The 25,230-nt window shown below is 34.9% G+C and overlaps 1 protein-coding gene across 1 annotated transcript; it reads right to left on the minus strand.

Annotated features, from left to right (window-relative positions):
• Nucleotides 1-11,488: 11,488 nt before the first annotated feature.
• On the minus strand, nucleotides 11,489-25,006 carry LOC144850655 (transcription initiation factor TFIID subunit 4-like). The gene is made up of 11 exons (XM_078708006.1): nucleotides 23,859-25,006; nucleotides 22,972-23,340; nucleotides 21,962-22,051; nucleotides 21,414-21,659; nucleotides 20,641-20,846; nucleotides 19,627-19,796; nucleotides 18,768-18,898; nucleotides 17,924-18,049; nucleotides 17,225-17,398; nucleotides 17,060-17,116; nucleotides 11,489-16,384 (listed from the first exon to the last, which is right to left on the minus strand). Exons 1-11 carry the CDS (start codon nucleotides 24,918-24,920, stop codon nucleotides 16,280-16,282), a joined length of 2,736 nt encoding a protein of 911 aa, XP_078564132.1. The 5' UTR covers nucleotides 24,921-25,006; the 3' UTR covers nucleotides 11,489-16,279.
• Between the last annotated feature and the right edge of the window lie 224 nt (nucleotides 25,007-25,230).

Genomic DNA, 25,230 nt, shown 5'->3' on the forward strand with positions numbered 1-25,230 from the left:
GGAGAAAGTGGGGAACGGGGTGGAACATACACTAAATAAACTGAGGTTCTCATATAAAGCTTGGTTTCCACTGACGCAACGCAAGAACGTTAGCGTAACGTAAGTAACTTGGCCAATCACAAGCGATGGATTATCCGAACTGTCGCTTGTCATTGGTCAATTCGGTTCGTATTTGTATCGATTTTAAATTGCTTTGATATGATGATGATTATACAGAATTTATGTTATGCGCATCAAGGCAATAGGGTTGGTGAAATCTGTCCACAATAGGTTACTTTTCTGTCCATAATAGGTTACTTTCTGTCCACAATAGGGACTAGAGGGCGCTATTGTTTGTCCATAATAGGTTACTTTCTGTCCACAATAGGGACTAGAGGGCGCTGTTGTTTGTCCATAATAGGTGACTTTCATAATTGGCTGTCCAAAATAGGTGACTTTTTGTCCACAATAGGGGATTTTATTGGAATAGTGCGCCATCCATTATGTAGGTGATTTTTTTGGCGTACTCTCGTACGTACGTACGTAGTTTGTTTCGCGAGTAGAAGTAATACTAATTTGCTTTCTCTTCAGACTTTGAGTTGAGGCTACCGACCTAGGCCTAATTAGTATATTATTTAAGTCTCTCTAGCCTAGGGCCTAGTCCTGTTAGTTAGGCTACCTCTATACTATAGGCCTACTTAGGCCTACTACTACTAGCCTACTAGGGCTAGGCCTAGCTTAGATACAGCAGCAGGGTACCTCCCTGCTTACAGGAATACAAATGACATGGGCTCCATATTAGGTAGATATGTTTCCTACTACAAACAACTAGGCCTAGCCTCAGTTATCTTGTTTGTTTGTTTTTTTATTATTTATTAATATAATATGAATATATATAGACTAACATACTATTTTACTCGTAACTATATTGCCTATTCTGCAGGTCACTAAGTGACTAGAGGCCTAGTCACTATTTAATACGGTCTTTTACTACTGCCACCGCTACTATACTTTGAAGACCGAAATCTTCAAATCACAAACATCTAGATTGCTAGATTGAACTATTAAAATTTTTGTTTTTTTTATTATTTTGTGAATGAACGAGTCTTATCCAGACAGTTAATAGGTTGGCAGTATAGTAGAACCAGAGCTAGTGTTACTGTGTTATTAATTATGTCATCTATTTAAATCTCACAATTGTTTTCCCATATTTTTTGCGTGTATTACAGATTGTGTACAGTGTATCTTCTGATCAATGTTATAGTACAGTAGCATGGAAATGTCTATTAACTAGGGTAAGTAACAGATAGGCCCAACCTACAATTGAAGAAAAATACTTTACATATAACCCACTACATCTTTTAGGAGATTTTTCAATATGATCAAGATACTGTGAAATCCCAAAAAGAAGCCTATTTCAAAACAGTATTTGTTTGCAAAAGTAATCTCGAAAAGGAGGATACAAATGAGACAAACTGAATATTATCAGTACCGTAGTAGAAAAACTTACTGACAATACATTTGAAATGTTCTATTCATTTGCTTTGCTAGGAAAATAAAAGTAGATATTTCTTTGTTTATTTCCATTCATTATAAACATTACAATCACCATACAAAGAACAGATAAATCCACTGACAAATTCATGCAGAAAATATTTCAAAATTTAATTAAATGTTATATTATTAAAGCATTCATTCAATAAAGCCTTTATCTTTAAACATTTAATATAAGTTTTTATATAGTGAGTATGGTAATAATTGACTCTGACAACTGGCATAAACATAAATTTAGTAAAACAATCCTACATATCTTTTTTATAAATGCAATAAAATATTTAAACATAACTGTGTCCCACCATACAACATGACAATTTGACTCAGCATTACTAAGATTGAAGTTACTTTTATTATACAATACCTAAACATTATTATAGTGTTTAACTATTTCCTTTTTTTATTATAGGCATACAGATGTTTGATATTCTGCCCATATATCCTGCTGAAATGAAAAGGTACATCATTTCAACATAATATCTTTGATCATATCATCATCGGTCAATACTTATAGTAATAAACATAATAATTATGGTGTATTTTTTTTATCTTTGCTATTTTTTAAATTGTAGTTTAACCATATTTTTACACTTTTAAAATTAATATAATTCAGTATTTTTGAATGTGCTTTAGATTATGAATAAATTTAGAATACAGAACAAAATTGTTGATTGTACACTGCGTGTATGTAAACTGGATTTATTGTCGTATTCCTAATGATTCAAAATAATATTTATTTTGCTTCATTATTAAAGATGTATTGTCCCTCAAAAACATGAAAAATTAATTCAATCAGACTTTGAATATGTTATTTTGTAGTTTTAATAAAGTTAATCGAAAAAAAAAACGAAAAAAAAATAATGTTTTCACTTGTAAAATGACAAAATAAATGGTTAAATTCAACCAAAAATCCATTGGCTAGCAGCCAATTTGACCATTTTTTGCTTTAAATTACATTTTTTTCAGGTAATACATTTTTTTTCAATCTAATTTTTGGTCAATGTGGATAACTATTATGTTACAATAAAATGGAATGGAAATTTTTTTTTTAAGAATTATTTTTTCAGGGGGACAATACATCTTTAAACATTAAAATTGATTCATTTAATTAAACAACAATATAATAAATGGATGAGAACTGCTGCTGTTGATTGACTACTGACTGGGATGATTTGTCATGGATTTTGAAACAAGGGACGACCTAAAATGACGAAATGAAGTGCTGAACTCTGATGTCTTTTGCAATATTAAATTGATAAAATTGATTTTTATTATTACTGTTAACAAAACAAAAAAAAACAAAAAATTAACGGTAAAGAGAAAACATTATCATATATCTATATAACCTATGTGGACTATCATCAGGAATTAAAGGTATAAAGGTATAAAAACGTATTTTACTAAAACAATAGGAAGATTCAAATGTTGTAAGCCTACATATTTACAAAAGGAATGGAAAACCCAAAGATGAAATGAAAAGCTGTTGTCAAGCGTCTTTAACTCCTATAATTTGTAAGATTGTTGAGAAATTGCTTTGATGTATCTAGAATAGTATAATAATATACTAATTACATTTTTTCAGTTTGGAATTAAACAAATGTATAATATTGAACTTTTACTTTCAAAGGTTTTCATTCATGGGCACAGTTAAAGGCTGTAAACATTTTAATTTTTGTTTTCTTGACTTTTCTTCTGCACTGGACGGTGTCTAATAAAAAGAACTCAGTAGCTGTTGGTGAAAACACCAATGGATTACAGATTTTATTTCAAATAAAGCGCAAGTCAAAGTTGGTGATATTGTAAATAATATTTCTTCTTTTTTAATTTGCTGATGATCACACCTTATCACGTCCTATAAAAATAATGATTGTATAATGCTTCAAATAGATTATATTTAATTGCTAAATCTAAATGAGCAAATGTCAACAATCTTAAAACCTTAAATCCTGTACAATGTGCCATAATATTCTCTCAAACTATTTACATACACACTGTAACTTAGTGAACATTGTCTGATTCTTGAGTAATTCCACTTGTCTTTACATCTTGTTACATGCATTATATAAAATATGTCTTGGTCAAGTTGAACAAAGCTCTATTACTCCTAGTGGTTAGATTGTAGTGTGGGCACCATTTGAGAAATATTATGTTTAGAGAATAAAAAGTATACAAAGGAAAACAACAAGGAGTATACAAAGGAAAACAACAAGGAAAGTGATTTTAGACACACTTGGGACATAGGGCCTACCTTATTTTTATAGTTTGAAAGTGCTAGAAATATTACCTATTGGTTGATTGATCACTTATTTCAGAATAAAAATTTCATACAACAATTAAAAAAAACCGGAAAATCACACTTTAATAGGATTTTTTCTCTCAAAACCTATTTGAAGACTCTATTGAAGACTTGTTTGAATTACATTTATTAGGATTTAAGGTGTTGAAGGGTTATTTTTGGTTTTGTTGGAATTCAAAAGGCAATTCATAATTCTTCCCAGAAAGCAAATTATTATTTACGATACAACTTTCCTACTATTAACTCAGACTTGGAGGCCTATAGGATATAGGCCTAGGGCCTAGGCCTAGTTTAGTTAGTAATAGTACTTGGTTGGCCACTATCTAGCCTATACTAGGGCCAGGCTACTTAATTACTAGTCTACTATGCTATGTACGGTGGCCCACAACTGTCACGCACACTATATAAATCATATTCACACAATTAAAGAAGGAATCACACAATTAAAGAAGAAATCACACAATTAAAGAAGGAATCGCATATAAACAAAAGAAAGCATGAAAATATAAAACGAAATGCACAAATAAAGAAGAGCTAAGCACAATTAAAGAAGTCCGCAAAAAATTTGAAAGTACCTCGCACAATTAAAGAAGTTCGCAACAAATTCGAAAGCTCCTCGCACAATTAAAGAAGTTCGCAACAAATTCGAAAGTACCTCGCACAATTAAAGTACAGTAGTCCGTATGGAACGCCATTGCTGCCTCCGGCAGCAAACTTTAATTATATTCGGCTCTTTTACCATTACTTCGGCTCTTTTACCATTCGGCGTATTTCTATTCGGCCTTTTTACCATTACCTTCGGCTCTTTCAGCATTCGGCGCATTTCTTTTTGGCCCATTTACCATTACGTTCGGCTCTTTCAGCATTCGGCTCTTTTTTATTCGGCCCATTTAACATTACGTTCGGCTCTTTTTGATTCGGCCCTTTTTTATTCGGCTCTTTCTGCTCTTTTTAAATCGGCATTTTTTTATATGGCGCAATTAAAATCTAACCTTTGACATGGGGTCAAATGGAAGAAAATCAACGACTGGAAATGAGTCTATGAAAAGTTTACAAACATTTCATCATCATGGCGCCAACCATGAGTAGCCAACCGATTAAAGATGTGTTGAATAACCTAAAATTAATTCATCTTTTAACAAATTTTGAGAGAGAAAGGGTAAATTATTATTATTAAATGTTAGGCTGACACAGGCTAGGCCTAGCTAGCCTAGGCCATAAATCAAACCTTTTCTCTCTCAAAATGGTCAATAAGGTGGGACAATTGCAAGTTCTCTAGCTAACACATTAATCATGTCAATAAATTGAAATAGCCTTCAAATTCATTTAATTCAACCAACCAAACACTTTACATGCTGCATCTATATGTTTTGTAAACTTTTCATAGACTCATTTCCAGCCGTTGATTTTCTTCCATTTGACCCCATGTAAAAGGTTAGAATTTAATTGCGCCGTATAAAAAAGGGCCAAATCAAAAAGAGCCGAACATAATGCAGAAAGAGCCGAATAAAAAAGGGCCGAATTAAAAAGAGCCGAACGTAATGGTAAATGGGCCGAATAAAAAAGATCCGAATGCTGAAAGAGCCGAACGTAATGGTAAATGGGCCAAATAGAAATGCGCCGAATGCTGAAAGAGCCGAACGTAATGGTAAATGCGCCGAATAGAAATGCGCCGAATGGTAAAAGAGCCAAACGTAATGGTAAAAGAGCCGAATAGAATTAAAGTTTGCTGCTGGAGGCAGCAATGGCGTTCCATACGGACTACTGTACTTTAATTGTGTGTGAGGCACTTTCGAATTTGTTGCGGACTTCTTTAATTGTGCGAGGAGCTTTCGAATTTGTTGCGGACTTCTTTAATTGTGCGAGGTACTTTCGAATTTGTTGCGGACTTCTTTAATTGTGCGAGGAGCTTTCGAATTTGTTGCGGACTTCTTTAATTGTGCTTAGCTCTTCTTTAATTGTGCGTTTCTTCTTTATTTGTGCATTTCTTCTTTATTTGTGCATTTCGTTTTATATTTTCATGCTTTCTTTTGTTTATATGCGATTTCTTCTTTAATTGTGTGATTCCTTCTTTAATTGTGTAATTCCTTCTTTAATTGTGTGATTCTGTGTTATAGTGTGCGTGATAGTTGTGGGCCACCGTAGCTATGGAGTTTCCTACACAAGTTACACATTACAAAAATCACCTATTATGGACAACATAATGGATGGCGCACTACTCCAATAAAGTCCCCTATTGTGGACAAAAAGTCACCTATTTTGGACAGCCAATTATGGAAGTCACCTATTATGGACAAACAACAGCGCCCTCTAGTCCCTATTGTGGACAGAAAGTAACCTATTATGGACAAACAATAGCGCCCTCTAGTCCCTATTGTGGACAGAAAGTAACCTATTATGGACAGAAAAGTAACCTATTGTGGACAGATTTCACCAACCCCGCTCCATCAAGGCGTTTAAATATTATTTCCCGGATATAATGCATTTTTTAAAAAAATTGAACTGAATAAGATGTGCTTAACACAACGAGTTATACCATTGATCCATGGTTATACTTACTGTTATTGTTTAAGCTAGGTTACCACCACTAGGACGCAACACCAGAACGTAAGCCAATTGACCAATCACAAGCGACAGTTTGAATAATCTCTACTCTACACTATAGTGTTTCAGAATTTGATAAACGCGCGAGGAGTATTATGTGCTACTACTAGTAGGTAAGAGGACTTGTTACGCTTGGTTCTCACTGGAGACGCAACGCAAGGACTTAACGCAACGTAAGGGATTTGACGAATCACAGGCGAGGGATTTTTTCGACTGTCGCTTGTCATTGGTCAACACGCTTGCGTTGCGTTTACGTCATAGTGGGAACCAAGCTTAAGACTTGTAAAATAGTAAACAACACGAGAGCAATTAAAACAATTTCCTATAATATTAATTTGAATTTCCTCATAACAGACCAAATGTATACCCGTACCTTAGGCTTAATGATGATATTAATTAGTCAGTCTGCAGACAAAGGATGATAGGATCTAGCCCATTACCAGAGGGGTAAAAACCATCACTGGCGTTAGGGCAATTAGACGTCGCCTTGTTTGTAGTATAAGAAGCCATCCGTTAATTTCAATGATGCTAGGATCGGACACCTTACGCCATGTAATACTCGATTTCCTCTAATTAGTTTATAATTAAAATCCGTAACTGTACAAATTCACATTTTAAATTAATTTTCGCATTTCACTTTTCTATGATTCGTAGGATTACAAATCTGTCACTGAAAACGGTCACATATATGCCTACTGCTGTAAACCGACTGAACCATAAACCACCGATTTGTATGCATTTTTCGATGTGCGCGCGGTACTGACGTATACGTATGCACACTTATATTATTCTGTTTTTTATCTGTACCTCTGGATAGAGGTAAGTTAACAGAGGCCTACTGTATGCGCAATTCTACGCACCTTTACACGTGTACGCAACGCTACGATAGAGCGCAACGCAACGATAGAGCGCAACGCAATTAGTGAGTTGACCAATCACAAGCGACACAGAGAACGCCAAGTCAAGACACCAGAGACATCAATACTCCCACAATATAGTTAAAATGATGTCGGGAAAGAGATACTGTTTGAAAGTGCCTATTATTAATTTGTCTGAAAAATAAGTAATATTCGGTACATACAATTATTTTCCGAGCAGAAATTCGTAAAATACCGATGATTTATATGTGATTCTGTACAGTATCATCATGGACCTATAAATGTATAGGTCCATCTATTATTATGTTTTGATTATTATGTAATTATATGTAATAAACGGTTAAAAGCATTTAGATTCCTTAGTAATACTAATTATAGTACAGTATATATAATATTATCACGAAATAGGCCTACATACAGAGGACATTATATTATACATACTAATGTTTAGCACAATATTCACTGACAATAAAACGATTGTATTGTATAAAATGTGTACATTATGTACATATTCCAAGGATACTGATTGCATCCATGATTGAATATAGTTAAAAGCGAAAAATTCAATCTTGTCGAAAAATACATACAACATGTCTACTCGAGATTATACCCGAAGGAAGGACGACAGATATTCATCTAGCATTACCATTTAGTACTCTGAGAAGCTAGCCTAGCAGCAATGCAATACATTAGAGCGAACGACAAAGGCAGCCAACAAACAAGTTAAGGCACACCCTGAAGCACCCTTGCGGCAGCGTTCATGGTTCGACGGATATGAATGGCGTTCTGTTACTGTGCAGAGCGCTCGCAGCTGCTATCGAATATGAATCATTGTACAAAAAACTCGGTAAGAAGGCCATACCCCGGGGGCCTAGAACAAACGAGTATTCGAGGATGGATGGAAAAACAACCCTATCCTTTAAGCGTTTCCTGACAGAAATAAACTTGATAAAGAAAATAAAATTATACATCGTTGCATGCTAGCATCTCATTTCGCATTCCACTTGCCACGTCTGATGAAATATGTCTCTGGAAATTTAAACAAATTCGCATTTTATTTGAGATGTTTCCAAAAAATGAATATTTGGTCGTACAAATTATGCTTAACACGACACGGAGAAACCTCTCATAAAAGCATACTGCGCAATACGAAACAGACTATCAAATTTCGCGCCATTATTTTTGGGTGGGGGGATTTTTTTTGCGAAATGCGCCATGCACACGAGTTTTTTTTTTCAGATCATGAATAAAAAATGTCTTCATTAGGTATCTAAGGCAACAAAATGCATCGAAAGTTAGTTAGGTTTTTTTCGACGGCGGTTTTAATACGTATAGGTAGGCTAATAAAGGAAAACGCTGTCAAACACGCTTATAATGCGTCATGCGCAGTATAAGTAATCATTCTTATCCATACACGATACATTAAGTGTCTACGTTTCACGCACGCGCGGCACAATCCGGTATACTGCGAGTGCGAACAGTTTTTTTGTTTTTGTTTTAAAGAGCTTATAATGTACAGTTAGTAATTATCTAGTAATCACATTTTTTTTCGCACGCACCACCATCAACGGCTAATGACATTATCAGTTTATAATGAGCTAAATCTACAATACATTTTCATCAAACATTATCTGGAACAAGACATTGAATACGTATTGTTGTAAACATTAATATAAATAATATAAATTAACGGAATAAGAATATTCTAATGATGTTGTTCGACTAATATGTTTTTCATTAGATTTTGCATATAAAAGGTCTACAGTACTCATTGTTAACTAATAATAATATGGTTTTACTATAATGATGAAATAATCTAAAGCTCTGTCTACACTATCAAACTTTGTGACAAAAAATGTGGTGTGCCCATATATAGACATATGTTATATCACTACCATACTTGGACACATCACTTTTTTTGTTTGATAGTCTAGACAGAGCTTTAGGAACACAACGTCGAGTGTCGATGCGTGCGTACTATAGCTTGGTTCCCACACTCTAAGCTTTGATAATAAATAAAGACTATAACTTCCTTCTCATGACTTAACCCTTATGAAAGTTTAATCACAACGATTCTAATTACAAACCATGTTACTTTAAAGGTCTAAAGCTTGGTTTCCACTAGAACGTAACGCAAGGACGTAAACGCAACGCAAGCGTTTTAACCAATGACAAGCGAAGTTATAGACAGTTAGCAACCACAAGCGAATAAGCCATCGCTTGTGATTGGTCAATTCACTTGCGTTGCGTTACGTCCTTGTGTTGCGTCGCTAGTGGGAACCATGCTTAAAGGACATATAATTTACATGAAATCAAATTTAAATTCTATTTTCAGATAAAACATGATCATTATCAAATACAAAATACATTGCATATTCTCTTTTCCTCCTGCGGTATATAGCAATCCATTACATATGCCGACAGGAGCTTCTGTGTCTTGCGGCTACCAAGTATTTTTATTAACAATAAATAGATAGGTTTAATAGTGTCTTAAGAAAACAGAGATGTATTCACGGGGAGATAACAGATGCATTGGACTCTCAACTCAAAACAATTCATATTACTAGAGTGCACCACTGGGGCTGAGGAGGAACAGGCGCTAATGCGTCAAAAGGAACTAAAAACAGCTTGCTTAAATATGTTCTGTAAGGTAATATTTGTATAAGCTCAGAAACACACAAGACTTTATGAAATATGAATGTTTGACTACATTATGGATACACCACATAGGTACGGTCAATTATCACGGGAGGCCTATACTAAACAGACATTATGAATAGGCGTTATGATTCATGTAACGGCATTTAAATCCATGGCCTATACCATTATTTGTAGGTTGATAATACCTACCAAATATATTTTTTAAAACATGCATGGAAACAGAACCTGAAGAAATGATGACATGATAACTATGTGAAATAGCACTATCAATTCCAGGGGGCACTAGTCATATCATGTAACGCGGGGATACCGCTGATTGGTCAAAAGTCGGTCTTCATTATTATAAAATAAATAGCCGTATCATGTAACGCGCGGAACACGACTTAAATGTTATAGGAAATACCGCGCACCCAACACCAGGGATACTACTGCTGATTGGTCAAAAGTCAGTGTATAGTATGACTACCAATTTCCAAAATAAATAGGTCGGTGTGTTCTGTTTGGTCATTGACATATATCGTACGTATAAAGCTTTGTCTACACTATCAAACTAGTTTGACAAACAAAAATGTAATATGCCCAAATATGGTAGTAATGTCACATCCATACATGGGCACATCACATTTTTTTGTCACATTAAGTTTGGGAGTGTAGACAGAGCTTTAAAGCACGCAAGGCATGAATTTTCAAGTCAGAACTAAGCCTATGCTTGCGTCTACTACGGTATGCCTACACAAAATTGGAAAGCAATATGGGTGTGGCTGTATTTTAACTTGTTCCTTTCTCATTGTACGATTAATATATCAAATCCGTCATCATATTCAATAATGACTCATTTTGACCAAATGGACACAATGATATAATGTGGGCAGTTTATGAGAACTAGCAATAACCATTATAACCAAAGCCCTAATCATTCTGAAATGACCACAAGGCAAATTCATCTATATTAACGATCATGCAGTAAATAGACACGAATACTAAGAAATAAATGGAATAGCTAAAGGCACAATAAACTATATTCCTCTGGTGGGTGTATTGAACAGAAAAGATGATAACTGAGCACACACACAAAAAACAGAATAAAGAATGGTGGTAGAGAAGGAAGATGAATCATGGGCGGCCACTAGGGCCAAAATAAATAGGATTTTGTGAACGAAAAAGATGATTCAGTATTATAATATGGGGGAAAACATTTTTAAAAAGATAAATGTCTAATGTTCAAACGACACTCTCTTCAATAACTCAGACAATTAAGCGGTAAGACGACTTGTTTGTTGGTGTCATAGGCCCTACTAACTATATTCACATTTGAAAGGTAAGATAAAAGAAAGCCTGTCGGCCCTAAACAATCCCGGGCCCAACTCACATCGGCCACAATCTAAATCGGTGAACTACATTCCAGATGGAAGTATGGAACGCAAAAACGTGAGTTGCCGCCGAAATGGTTTGGGCCCGACTTGGATCGAGTTCTGATAATGAATAGGCAAATAACGACAAGTAAAACAAATTAGCCTTTAGTTTACAGCCCTTTGAAAACGGACCACTCTTATTATTACATAATCTATCTTCTCTTTTACAAATAGTGTTTCATCGGCATATATGTTTTTATTTGTACAATATTTACACAGTGATGGAAAATAATGTTCTAAATACGAAAAAAAAGAAGATACGGGTAAAACGAGAAACATTAGAAATCAGTGGGAAAAGACACGTTTGGCTACTACAATACATTCATGATTACCGCCGTTTACAACAGCCGTATTTAACGTACTTAGGCCTACACTGCTTTCAATATTTAGACGATTTCTCTACAATATATTTCATTTTGGGAATTTATATTAAGAGGAGTTACGTAAGCCTGGTATTGTAATCGATGAGGGCGCGACAGACATTATTTACTTTCCCAGAAGACCAGCGTTGAGCATATTATGTTATTTTTGTATAGATTTTCATCTATAAAGCTCTGTCTACACTATCAACCTTTATGTGACAACAAAATGTGATGTGCCTATATATGGACACGATGGCGTCATATTACTACCATATTTGGGCACACTTTGTTGTCAAAACTAGTTTGATAGTTAACAAAGTACATAAAGATTTCCTAGTTGACAATATGTTTTTATATTTGTTTCAGCGGCCCGACAAAACTTCTTAACACACTTTTCTGTTGCAAAATTTTCATGCAATAATAAAATCACATTCCGGAGTCCCGATTAAAATAGTGCGACTTCGTGTTTGAATGTCAAAAACAAATAAATATAATAATAATATAACACATTTCATTTTAATATTGAAAGCATATTATTTACGCTGTAAAACTTGATTTGATTCAAATTGTCTTATAGCCTTAAACAAATTAATACTTTCGTTTGTAGGTATAAGTAATCCCATGTATTGTAATCATTTGGTACAGTTAAATAACCCACCATATATTAACATACGAAAATAGAAGCAGATAAAATGAAAGAGACATTTATAAGTATGAGGCGCCTCAAGCGTCTTCGTGGTGGGCGATATCTGGCTGGCGGCAATTACGTCACACACCAGTGTATGGTGCAATATGATGAAGGGTTTTGCGCTTACAGTAAAAACGAATAATTTATGTTTTTATCGACAACATAAAACTGCCATAATTTTAATCAGATATGTTTAATTTGTACAACATTTTTTTTTCCATATTCAATAAACTAATTAAAATAAATTATTATGATTCACAAATCTGCTGTGATGCTACTTATGTTTTAAACACTCATAAAATAAATTTCACTATGTGAAATCATCATGATATTTATTGATATACCGTACTTGTGTTTTGTACAAGTGAAAAATACAATGTAAATATATAAAAAACATTACACACCAAAATGTCAACACTGCTGTAGAGCAAGGTCTGAGGGGTGTAGTGGGTGGGGAAGGTCGGTGGCTTAGGGGCGTGGCGGGGAGAGAGATGGTCGCGGGTGGGTGGATTACAGAATTAACTTATTGATGCGTTTACCTATAAGGTTGGTCAGATTGATTGTCAGGTGTATTAAAAACATATTTTTTACACCGGGGTTTTGAGAAATCCGACGTGGAGAGGTCGACATCTCTGTAAAATGGAAGTATCAAAGAAGTAGTTGGGCGAAGATTTAGTTAGTAATATTTTGTTAATAGGTCTGAACATTTAGAGTTGGAGTTAAGGTACACGGTTAGTTTGATGGTCAAGTCAAGTGTATTACTTAATTTTGTTCTACTGTGTGTGTGTGTAGGAGATATCTATGGAAATCTCTGTAAATAGGGAAGAAGCAAGCAAATAGACAAAGGTCTAGTAATATCTAACAAAGAAAGGTAGTTTAAAAGGGTTGAAATAGTGAGAATAACGAGACTTCAATACCGTCATCACACCAAGTGAAACTTTTATATAATCGATCAAAAACAGAATGTTAATAATTCGAATTACAACAAAACAATCATTAAACGACTATTTAAATAAAAGATTTAGAAAGAAGAAATAGAGGTTGAGTACATATATGGTTCGATTTACAAAAAGGAAAATATAACAAAATATGATTATGTTATAAGCCACAAGTTTTTTTATACCTTGTAGGAAGAATTTACCCATTGACTTTCATAGATAAATGCAAAAGAGAGCTTAATTTGCAATGTCACGTTTTCAAGTTACTCCGTGGTTAAATGTAGCGGATTCTCAGTACTGTATATATTGTCCACAGGCTGATTGTCCAGTATCATAGTCAAATTACTTGATACAGCGTCTCATATGTATCACATGTGTCACCTGTTTCAAAGGTCATAAACCTAATTTAATCATAACCTAATACAGGCGCCACATATAATATGTATGTGACACAGAATTTGCCTATGACATCCATATTTGAAGTACAGAATCCAGTGCAAATGAAAAAATAGTCGAGATGTACAGAAGAATTAAACTGTTTGGGTGGATGAAAAGAGGCAAAGGGGGGGGGGGGGGGGGAGATAGTGCAGTCGAAAAAGATAGACGATTAATAATATTATGTTGTTTGAATATGCACAAACTTAATGTTACAAACAAAATGTGATGTGCCCATATATGGACACGATGACATCATATCACTACCATATTTCGGCACATCACACTTTGTTTGCTAGTGTAGACAGAGCTTTAGGCCAACACTCACCATCTCAGTCTCACTCTTACAAAAACACATTGTTCTCCCTATTTACCCATAATAAATAGAAAATCCCTTAAAATTTTACACTATAAAAAGTTATTAATATACATTTTTTTCTTCATGATTTTGATACTATCATTCATATAATGTGATATGGAAAACCCCTTTGACTGATCTACAGTATATACAGAATACTTACATTATAAAGATTTGATGGAAAAAATACTGAAAGAGATTTCTCTTTTAGGTTATATGAAGTTACTGATGCGAGATAACATCTGGCACCAATCAAATTGCTATAAATTTTATAAACAGCTAACAAAATAAAATATATTTATATTTTATAAAGATGTGTAAACACATCATCAAAGTAAATTATTGTATTTCAGATCAAACTTGGTTTAAGTACCATTTTGGGTTTGATGCCTGTAACTAAATTACTATACAGTATAACCCATGGCACACATTTAGGAACCAACATTCCCTAATGATGTCCCCTAAATAGGGGTTGACCGTAGTGTTAAAAGATATACCGCCCTTCGTTCGTGAAAGTCCCCAAAGGAGTGGTTGTACTGTATTTCACGCTGTAACATTTGGTGCTAATCCAAGTACAAACAGATTTTGTGATTAGTTTGCAACTAGTGTTATCCTACTATAGACACTCTAGTCTTGTGATCAGGCAAAATACATAGTAATCTACATCTGGTTGTTGCCAATCTGCGATACTAAAATTGTAACAATTTTTTCGTGAAAAACGAGTTTTCTGTCTCCGTAAACATGATTTGAAACACTATTTTCAACTACATCTATGTAACATCTTAATCAAAACGATGCAAACAAAAATAAAATCCCTGAATATTTAACATTATAGACCATTTCAGCTTTATGTTTCTTACTTATTTGTCAACAGTGTTTGCGGCGTCGGCCTATATTGGCGATTTAAATCCACTGACTGTATCATGAATTCTATTTCCATGCACATGCGTCGTCATATTTATTAGGATAGTATTAACAATTAGTTGGTGCGGATGTTGCGTCGTCATATTTATTAGGATAGTATTAACAATTAGTTGGTGCGGATGCTGCTGTTTTTATCTGCTTTGAAATCCGTCTTAAACGGTATTATATCTAGTGTACATGTTATTGGTACGGCTCCCGTATTATCTATATATTGCAGTAGGTTGATGGCTGGTTGAGTTTCCACTGCTACTTTAAGCAAGGCGATTCTTCACACATTTGGAATTCAGCTGTAGACTCTTTTTCTACTAGATAAGAGTGAGAGCTTATCTCAATATTTCTAGTGCCAGCCAAGCTTGGGTCAGAGTCCCTAAACACTCAGTCACACCTTACACATGATAGTTAATGCAGGTGAATCGCTAAGCCTAGTTGTTCTACGTAGGCCGTAGGTTTGATGACCAAAACTCCCCTATATGATGCAGCAACATTGGTACATTCTTGCTTTACTTGCTGTACCTAGGCCTGTTAATTTAGGCTTACTTGTTCTACACACTCCCTCCAGCTGTATGGGACAAAATGACCACTAGCTTGGCTACATAGGCCATTCAAATGTACTAGCCAAATCAGTTTAGATAGGTGCTATTGATGTAGTTTGTTGTATGTCCTTCTAAATATACTATTTTGTACACGGTGCTGCTTCTGTGTTATGATCATATACAGATATTTATCGGTAGTTGGGCGTTCATTACACGCCCATGGCGTTCTGCTTCATATTTGTGTGTTTCTTTTAGTCATTCCATTCCCGTACTTTCTCTGTCTGATAATTAGCAAACTCGATTCGAATCCGCTCCTTAGTAATAGCTTTGGTATCACGCCCTCTGACCTTACAACTTACAGGAAGACTACTACATACAGGATTCTATCATCTTCTTCTACGTCATCCACCACATGTTCCTGGCTTATCGTTAAGCACACATTCCTCGTAATTACTTTGGCTTATTGCTGAGGTCAGCACCATTCCACTGGCCTGAAGAAGTCATGACCCGATTTCCTCAGTATTACACATCATTCTAGGTTGCTTACTGTAGAAACAAATTGTTTCTCAGAGTCGGAGACGATGTTAAACCCAGAATATTTATTACACTTTGATAAATCAGTTGCCTTATTTGGCTTCCTATTACCTTACTCTTCCACTACTTGAGGTAGCCACGGTAAAGGATGTCCGATTTCCTTGTCTCTCGTTCTTGTTCGAGTACAAATAATAGATCTCGAAGCGTCACTCTCTTCACACGGCGAATCTGTTAAAAACAATTCTCTTAAAGTAAACATAAGATTGCAGATTTGTAATGTATTCAATAATATTAAACATTTTCGAATGAAAGTTTATACGTTTTTAAATGTTTTTTTTAAACAAACACTCTTAAGATTCTTCTGATGAAGACATGTGAAACGTGTCGAAAATTCAAGGTATGTTGAATTTTTATGTTCTTCCCTAAATCAATAATGTTGTTGTTGCTACTATGCCTTCTTCAACTATCTGAAATTGTTATTTATTATAATTTGATAGGGCAATTAGTCTGACTACATGTTAAGCAATATTATTTTTAATTAATAGGACACCATTTGGATTCAACAAAGTGTCCCCTTAGCAGGTCCAATGGCTGTAGAGTTAAAAAATATATTTCCTCATGTTCATTTATAGGAAAGTGTCCCAGAGGAGGTGTTCTACTGCATTTGAATATTTGAGCTATGGTTTTGATAGGGTACTTAAAATTGTTTTCTCGTCAGAAGCGGATGAGCAAAGCGACACTGCCTACACCTACACCACATGTCAAAGGAAGAAATGTCTTTTGGAGTTAATTGTTAAAACCATGTTCACATTGGCAGTATTGTTGCTAAGCTTTCATTGATGTGAAATTCGCTGTTCTGCATTTGGTGGAAACCAACCCTAAACAGTGTGGTTTGGCACTTACTTGAGTTCTAGTAACAGATGGTGAGCTACCAGAAAGCACAGATGACCCTATTCCACCCTGTAAGAAAGGAAAGAATATATCATATATTGTATAGTTCTTTGTAGCACAGAAAAGAAAAAATTGGGAAATAATAATTGTTGGATGTTGTGAAAACTGACAACATACCGATGATAGGCCTCCAGCCGCAGATGAGTCTCGTTTGCGTTTCCGCGGTCCAATGGCGTCCAATGCAACCATGTTAGCGTTGTACATCCTCGCTTGGTCCATCTCTTTTTGTTGCATCTCTTTTGCTTTTTGTTTCAATCGAAGCTGCTCTGGATCTTCTTGTTTGGAACGACTCTAAAAAAGTAAATATTGAAATTTTTCAATCAATAAATGAGTGGATTATTCAATCCGTGAATCATTTAATCAATAAATCCACTCCATTAACCTCAATTAATCAAATGTTTTATTTCTATTAAAGCTGCTTTGGATCTTCTTGTGTGGAACGACTCTAAAAGAGTAACTATTGAAATTTTTCAATCAATAAATTAGTGAATCATTTTAATCAATTAATCCACTCCATTAATCTCAATTAATCAAATGTTTGATTTTTATCAAAACTGCTCTGCATCTTAAGAGAGTAAATATTGAAACATTTCAATCAATAAATTAGTGGATTATTCAATCTATGAATTATTTAAATCAATTAATCCACTCTATTAACCTCAATTAATCAAATGTTTGATTTCTATTAAAGCTGCTTTGGATCTTCTTGTTTGAACGACTCTAAAAGAGTAAATATTGGAAGTTTTTCAATCAATAAATCATTCAATCCACTCCATAAGTGACTATTCCAAGAATTGATTTTAAAAAAAAGCAAACCTTAGCAGCTCGTAACAACAATTCCCTCTCTTGTTCATCTCTACGTTTTCTTTCTAATGAATCAAGCTGCTCGAAGAATTTCATTTGACTACGTACATCACTGGCTTCTTCGTACCGAGAATCAGTCTATCAAACAAATTAAAATATATTTACTGAATACTTAACACAAAAAAATCTCCCCTCAAATAACCAAATACATTAATTGACTGCTCTTTTTAAATGTGTGTTATTCTAAGCTCAAAATACTATATTTTGGATTGATGTTCACGAATGGAATCCTATGCTCTGTCTATACTATCAAACTTTATGTGACAAAAAACTGTGCTGTGCTCATATATGGATAGGATGATGTCATAGCACTACCATATTTGGGCACATCACACTTGTTTGTGTCAAACTAGTTTGATAGTGTAGACAGAGCTTAATGCTACACAAGCCAGAAAGAATGCACCTTAGACACATTGCAATACTAGATTGTAATGAACCAGTTTCAACTATAACCAAGTACAGTAGAATCCCTATTAAGTGGACACGTTCAGGACCCAAAAAAGTGTCTCCTTAACAGAGGTATATTTATATTGTATAAGGTGTAAATACATCATTAAAGTAAATTATTGTATTTCATATCAAACATGATTTAGATACCATTTTGGGTCTTGTTTGAGGGCTATAACTAAATTACTATACAGTAAAACCAATAGACATTTAGCTAATGCTGTTCCCTGAATAGGGGTTAATTGTAGTGGTAAAACATATATTTCACTTTGTTCATGTCATGGAAAAGTGTCCCCATCATAGGTATGTCCCAAATAAGGGGTTCTGCTGTATTACACTTTAGGTATACCTTATAAATTTCAGTCCTATGAAGTGACACTACATCTAATTTCTCTACTAAATTTTTCAGTCTCTGCTGCGTTGCGTGTGATATAAGATTAACAACGTCTGCTGTTGTGTCCCCAAGACCATGCTTAGCACCTGCATGAAGAAAATACAAAATGGTAAACATACCTATTGAAGTAAGCAAGGTGGGTACAACAATAACTAATGAGTTATAGGTTCGAATCCTGAATGCTATAGCCTTGTCTACACTATCAAACTTTATGAGAAAAAAAAAAAATGTGCCCATATATGGACATGATGATGTCATATCACTACCCTATTTGGACATACCACTAACATAGTTGGGCACTTTTTTGTCAAACTAGTATGATAGTGTAGACAGAGCTTTACATCGTAATGATATTTTGTTACATACAGAATATGTTTAGGTTTCAGCCACAGACTTACACTATAAGAACCAGAGAGTCAAACAGTGAATTGATTCAAACAAAGCACAGTACAAAAATATTATTTAGTGTGATTTGGCTGGACATCTAGTTCTTAAGCTCTGTCTTCACTTTACCAAACTTTATGTGACAAAAAAATGTGATGTGCCACTATATGGACATGATGATGTCATATCACTACCATATTTGGGCACATCCAACTCTTTTTGTCAAACTAGTTTGATAGTTTAGACAGAGCTTTATATTAGGCATATGGCCTCAGCTTAAGCTCTGTCTACACTATCAAACATTACTTTAAAAATGGGATGCGCCCATATATGGACATGATGATATCCTATCTCTGGCATATTTGGACATATCACTACCATATTAACATTTTATTTAACCTACTGTAGGGTAATTATTTATGACACTCACACAACATATTGATCTTGGTATGTAAAGGTTTTGATCCTAAAAATGCTTCATCTTTACAGGAACGAATTTGGGTACCAATCAGTTCGGAATTTGTTGCTAAGATACGAGCATTCTCTTCCATTAGATTTACTCCTGCCATTGATGCCACATCATTAATGTCATCATCATCCCTATTAGGAAAAAAAAAGTTTTTATTTCAGTTTAGTATGTTAACACTAGCAGCTATGATGATTATAATGTTTAAGATAGTAGTAAAATATGGTGTTATAAATAAAGTATCCCTTTAATAGCAGTTCGTTGTAGTGTTAAAAAATACATTTATCCTTGTTCAAGGTACACAGTAGAAGTCCTATTAAGGAGACATATTCAGGACCCAGAAGTGTCCCCTTAATAACTGTTTGCTGTAGTAGTGTTAAAACATATATTTCTTCTCGTTCACTGGTGTTATAATTCAGTATACACTATTAAGAGGACACATTCATGACCAAAAAAGTCCCCCTTAATAGCAGTTGACCATAATATTAAACATATATTTGTCCTTGTGTGCTTCATGGAAAAGAGTCCCCAGGAATAGGAGATTTTTTAGATGATGATAATGATGACTAGAGGAATAATGAAGGCAACACTAATATAAATAAATTTTCTGTTTTACTTTAACGTTTTGAATTAGCTTTTTGCTTATTTTATTTTGTATCTCCATTTGAGATCTAGCCACTGATACCCAAAACATTGTCATTTTGTCAGTAATTTGCCTTTGGATTTATTTTATTTTCATACACATCCAACAGCGAGCACAAACTCACCAATTACAGAATGGATAAACTATTTTATAATTTACCATGCTTATTTTATAAACCAAGTCTCATTTGAGGCTTAGGGAGTGGAGTTGAAAGAGTTACAAACCTGGCACTACAGGCTAGTATTGAACCCTGGACCAAGCATGTTAACCACCAAGCTACAGTTCCACTATTATATATTATTATTACAGAATCAGTCAACACTGTTCTAATTTACCTGAAGGTATGTTTATTTCCTTTATCCCTCGGTGGTGTAGCTGCAGCGCCAGCTTTAGCGGCAACCGCTGACATTCGATGTGCTGCTTGTATCCTTGCCTGGTTAAGTATCACGGTGCCTGGGTTTACGCCAGCCCGAATGTGATTAACCAGCGTGTTGGCATGAATCAAATTCTGACCTGCTACACTCGTTCGTGGTGTTGGAGCCTAAGGGGAAGCATTTAATTTTAGTTTATTTTTAATGAATGACAGAGTTGTGATAAATTCTTGAAATTATATCTTCAAGACACAACAAAGTGTAAACTTAGTAGGCCCAAAGTTCTTCTGTATAACTATTCACAATTTCTTTTTCTCCAGCAACCAAACTAGATACAATCTTGTGTGAGCTACATACAGAAGCCCAATTTGTTATGTTTACTGAAAACAAGATCTCTGCAGAGACTGTGGTTCCTACTGTATATGTTATTAGACGTAGATGATTTTAAATGTATTGTCATTTAGACTTTACATTATGTAATGAGCATTATGTATAACTGAGCTTCTGACAATAAATACTATTTACACACAATTATGCCTTAAGCTTGGTTTCCACTAGGACGTAACGCAAGTAATTTGACTAATCACGACATGATAGATCATTAACTGTCGCTTGTTATTGGTCAACTTGCTTGCGTTGCGCTTACATCATTGCATTGGGAACCAAGCTTTAGAGTTCCATATTTTCAAATAACGAAATAATTAAGCACAATCTTGATTCAACAAATAATGCCTTACTTGTAACCTAGGTGGTGCTGGTGTTATAAACTGGCCTTTAGATGCACCCTGTGGTAACAGTTGAACATGGTTGAGATTTAGGTTAATGGTTTTGTGTCCGGTGACTGTTTTCTGGTTGGTCGTTGCAACAGAAGACATGAGGTTAGATTGTGCAAGACTTACTCCCGGGGTCATGATAGGGGTTCCTGGCGCCTGTGGAGCTAATAAAGGCCCCTTTAACGTCTGTCTCAGAAGAGGTAAACTTTTCTGTAATAAAAAAATTATATTATTAATTTTTAAATACTAACTAAACTTATTTTATGGCCAAATTACAACTGTATGTTATTTATATGTGTTTGTGGTATAATGGCCACCTTACAATAATCAATAGGACAAAGCCAAGGTTACACAAATCTGAAGAAATATAGTATAAATAACAAGGTTTTACCGAGTGTCTTCTATGTTTAAAATTGTAGAGTGTTAACATAAAGTTAAGTTTTAAGACATTTTAAGTTTGATTCCCCCTGGGACACAAAACTAATACATGGGTTGTGTTTTAAGATACTTACCTTAAGAAAAGGCACTAAGTAGGGTTGAGGTGAAGACTTTAACTCCTTTTGTAACTTCAATGTAAATTCCTCAGGTTCAATCTTTCCATCCTGCAACAAAACAGTTAAAGAATCAGTCAAGTTTTAATAAAATAGTATAATAACAAATATTGGTTAGATTGGCCTGCCAATATTAGTATTTAGTCTTTACAGTATAATGCTCTGTCTACACTATCAAACTTGATGCGACAAAAAATGTGATGTGCCCATATATGCACATGATGATGTCATATCATTACCATATATTGGCACATCACACTTTTTTTGTAGACAGAGCTTAAGTGCAAACACATATTTTGTTTATTAACCCTGAGTGTAAAAACATTATACCACTTTGTGTTATTACCGACCATTTTTACTGGCTAATGATCTTTTGTAATATATCAATAAATTGAATTCTTGCATATTATAACTATTATTAGTATACCATAAAATAGGACCTCTAATCCATGTGCATAGATTTTATAGATCATACAGTATGCTCATTTAGACAAAACAGCACTTTCATGTTGCTATTATGCACTGTTTTTGTAGTATTGTGTATGATGCATCTCATAGTTTTCATTCAATGTACAAAGTATAATCCAATGTTCAATTATAATCCCACCCAAAAATTTACATTTGCTTTCAGATACTATATTGTCTTTCAATATCCGGATAAAGTCCCAACCCCTACTTTTCTCCAAATTGTGTATCCAGCCCTCCAGGAACTATACTTGGTCCTAAATAACTGTATGGTATATAGTAAATACCTGTGTACACAGTAGTAGATATGATGATCCATAACACTTCCTATATGCTTATAGCTCTCTCTACACTATCAAACTACTGTGATAAACAAGTTTGATGTGCCCAAATATGGTTGGTAGTGATATGACATCATGTCCATATATGGGCACATCTCATTTTCACATAAAGTTTGATACTGTAGACAGAGCTTCAGAGGGTACTGTAAAAGCACCGCAACTTACCACTAAATTTTGAACTAAATCCTTCACATTCTGAACTGTATTCGGTGGCTGATTTGCATTCGCCGCCAATTTGATCAAAGTCGTTAAAAAGTTTTTACATTTTTTTACACTGTCCAAGTTCGCAGAGGTCAAGGTCACGCCAGCAGACGGCTGACCTACTATAGTATTTACACCAACAGCCCCAGAAGTGGGTAAGCCACTGATAAGTGTTGGGTTTCCTTTGCCAGGAGCCGTTAGCACCGTCATTGCCGGCCGTACCGGTAAACCGGCTGCGTTTCCTTGTATATTTCGAAGTTGTATAGGAGCCGGTGAAGTCAACCTCATTGTATTTGCAGGACGTATTGCAGACTGTGTTATAACTTGTGGACTCTATTAACAAAAATAAAAACAAATACTATAAAAATCATTTCTAACCAAACTGCAGCAGATGTTATAAAAGTCAGTCAAATGACTGATAAAAAAGAGCAATTAAGTTACACATTAATTTGCCTACAAAAAAAATAAATTTCAAAATCGAGATATTAATTTTAACTTTCACAAATAAATAAAGCTGACTCTGAAGTGTTCTTTAGTATTGATGTTATGGGAATACAAAAAGAGAGTTGTGAAGGGTAAATAAAACAATAACATTCAAGGTCAAGTAAAAGTAGGTCAACATTTGTTTTCATCACATGATTAATATTTTTTATTTCTATTGGATCTTAAGTTATGATTCAAATATGAACAGGTTATATAGTATTACAGTAGTACCGTGAGAAGTTGATGATGATAGTGTAAATGAAATTTCTTTACAAAATTTTAAATAAAGACAACATTTTCGATACCACTTCAATTTAAAGCTCACAAAATGATCTACTAGAAATATTTCCAATTTCAAGATTTTATACCTGAACAGTTCTATAAATAGTGCCTTGCGAACTGGCAACATGTTGACCTAACGAAGCAGTACTTCCAACTACCATGCCGTCCTTAATGAGAACAACTCCTGGGGGTAATGTTGTTCCATCGGGTAATCGTATTTGAACGTTCTGCGGCCTTGGCGCAATGACCTGTTGACCGGGCGCAATTCTAACAGGCTGCGTCAATATCTGACCTCCAGGTTGCACTACAACTTGTTGCGGATTCGGCGTTAACGCCCGTGTAGCTATCGTACTTGTATTTGTTACTCCGACTGTCACGGTTTGATCAACTGCCCCTCTTGGGCGAAGAGTTTGCACAAATTGTGGCTGTGTGTTTGTTACAAGTTGTGAGGGTTCAGTATTTGGTTGAACCGTAGTTAACTGCGTCAACGTAACCGGTTGTTTACCCGACGTTAACGTTATTGTTGGCTTACTTTCTGAAGTAACAACCACGTTACTACTGACAATGACATTCTTTCCGTTTCCAGTTACTATTTGTGGATTTATACTCTGTTGTGTTATTGCTTGTGTAGTCCTACTTGGCCTCATAATATTTTTAGCAGAGTCTGAAAGGTTGACTGTGGCAATGCTGTTTTCAGAAGCCAAAACTGTCCCTCCACCACTTGTGGGAAGTGTTATAATTCTTACACAAGTTGTTGGAACAGTGGTTTTTTGTACTGGTTTATTTTCTGTACTCACTACAACACCAGGGGTTGTAACCTGCGGACTAGAAACTTGAATTGGAGCTATAGACACGACCGTTTTGTTTGGAAATACATGTCCAGATACGACCTCTTTAGCCCCGGTTGAGTGCGAGTTTTGAATTGTAGTTGTGGCGGGCTGGACGGGCTGCATGTTGTTTGCTGAAGTGCTCAACGTAATATTAGCATGATTGTTGCGTCCTGCAGTCTCCGTAGCCACAGTACCAGAAGGAATGGTGCTTGATGAAGCTAATTGGGACTCCAAAGAACCAACAAGTGATCTCACGGCACTTTCATCTACCTCAGACGAAAGGATGTCTTCCAGTTCCAAGGACGTCGTGCCCGCCATCTTTCCTTCATGGAGTCTGAATTTAAAATGACAAAGCGCATGCTCAACGTGAATGTTATTATGGGATTGTTTGATTACAGCAAGCGAGAATATAGAGGGCGATGTGTAACTTTTAACAATTTTAATACAAACTTTTTATTTTATAAATATCAATATCAATCTGTATATTTTTCTTTTCAATCTTTAAATATTTTATTATTGTTATTGTCTCAATATAAAGTTTAGTTGTTTAAAGTTTATCTGTTGGCGTAGAAATACAAACAAAACAATTCCTTCACTTGTTTGTGCAAAAAAAACTTTTTTAAGGCGG

The sequence above is a fragment of the Antedon bifida genome, chromosome 8, assembly GCF_963402885.1.
Source record: "Antedon bifida chromosome 8, ecAntBifi1.1, whole genome shotgun sequence".
Classification (NCBI taxonomy): domain Eukaryota; kingdom Metazoa; phylum Echinodermata; class Crinoidea; order Comatulida; family Antedonidae; genus Antedon; species Antedon bifida.

Excerpts from the sequence above, each read along its gene's own strand:
- LOC144850655 (XM_078708006.1), bottom strand. The coding sequence starts at position 24,920 with ATGGCGGGCACGACGTCCTTGGAACTGGAAGACATCCTTTCGTCTGAG. Across the intron at positions 23,341-23,858 it reads CTATTTATAGAACTGTTCAG|AGTCCACAAGTTATAACACA; the intron begins GTATAAAATCTT and ends TTTTGTTAATAG. Across the intron at positions 22,052-22,971 it reads ATTTAGTTCAAAATTTAGTG|GATGGAAAGATTGAACCTGA; the intron begins GTAAGTTGCGGT and ends GTTTTGTTGCAG.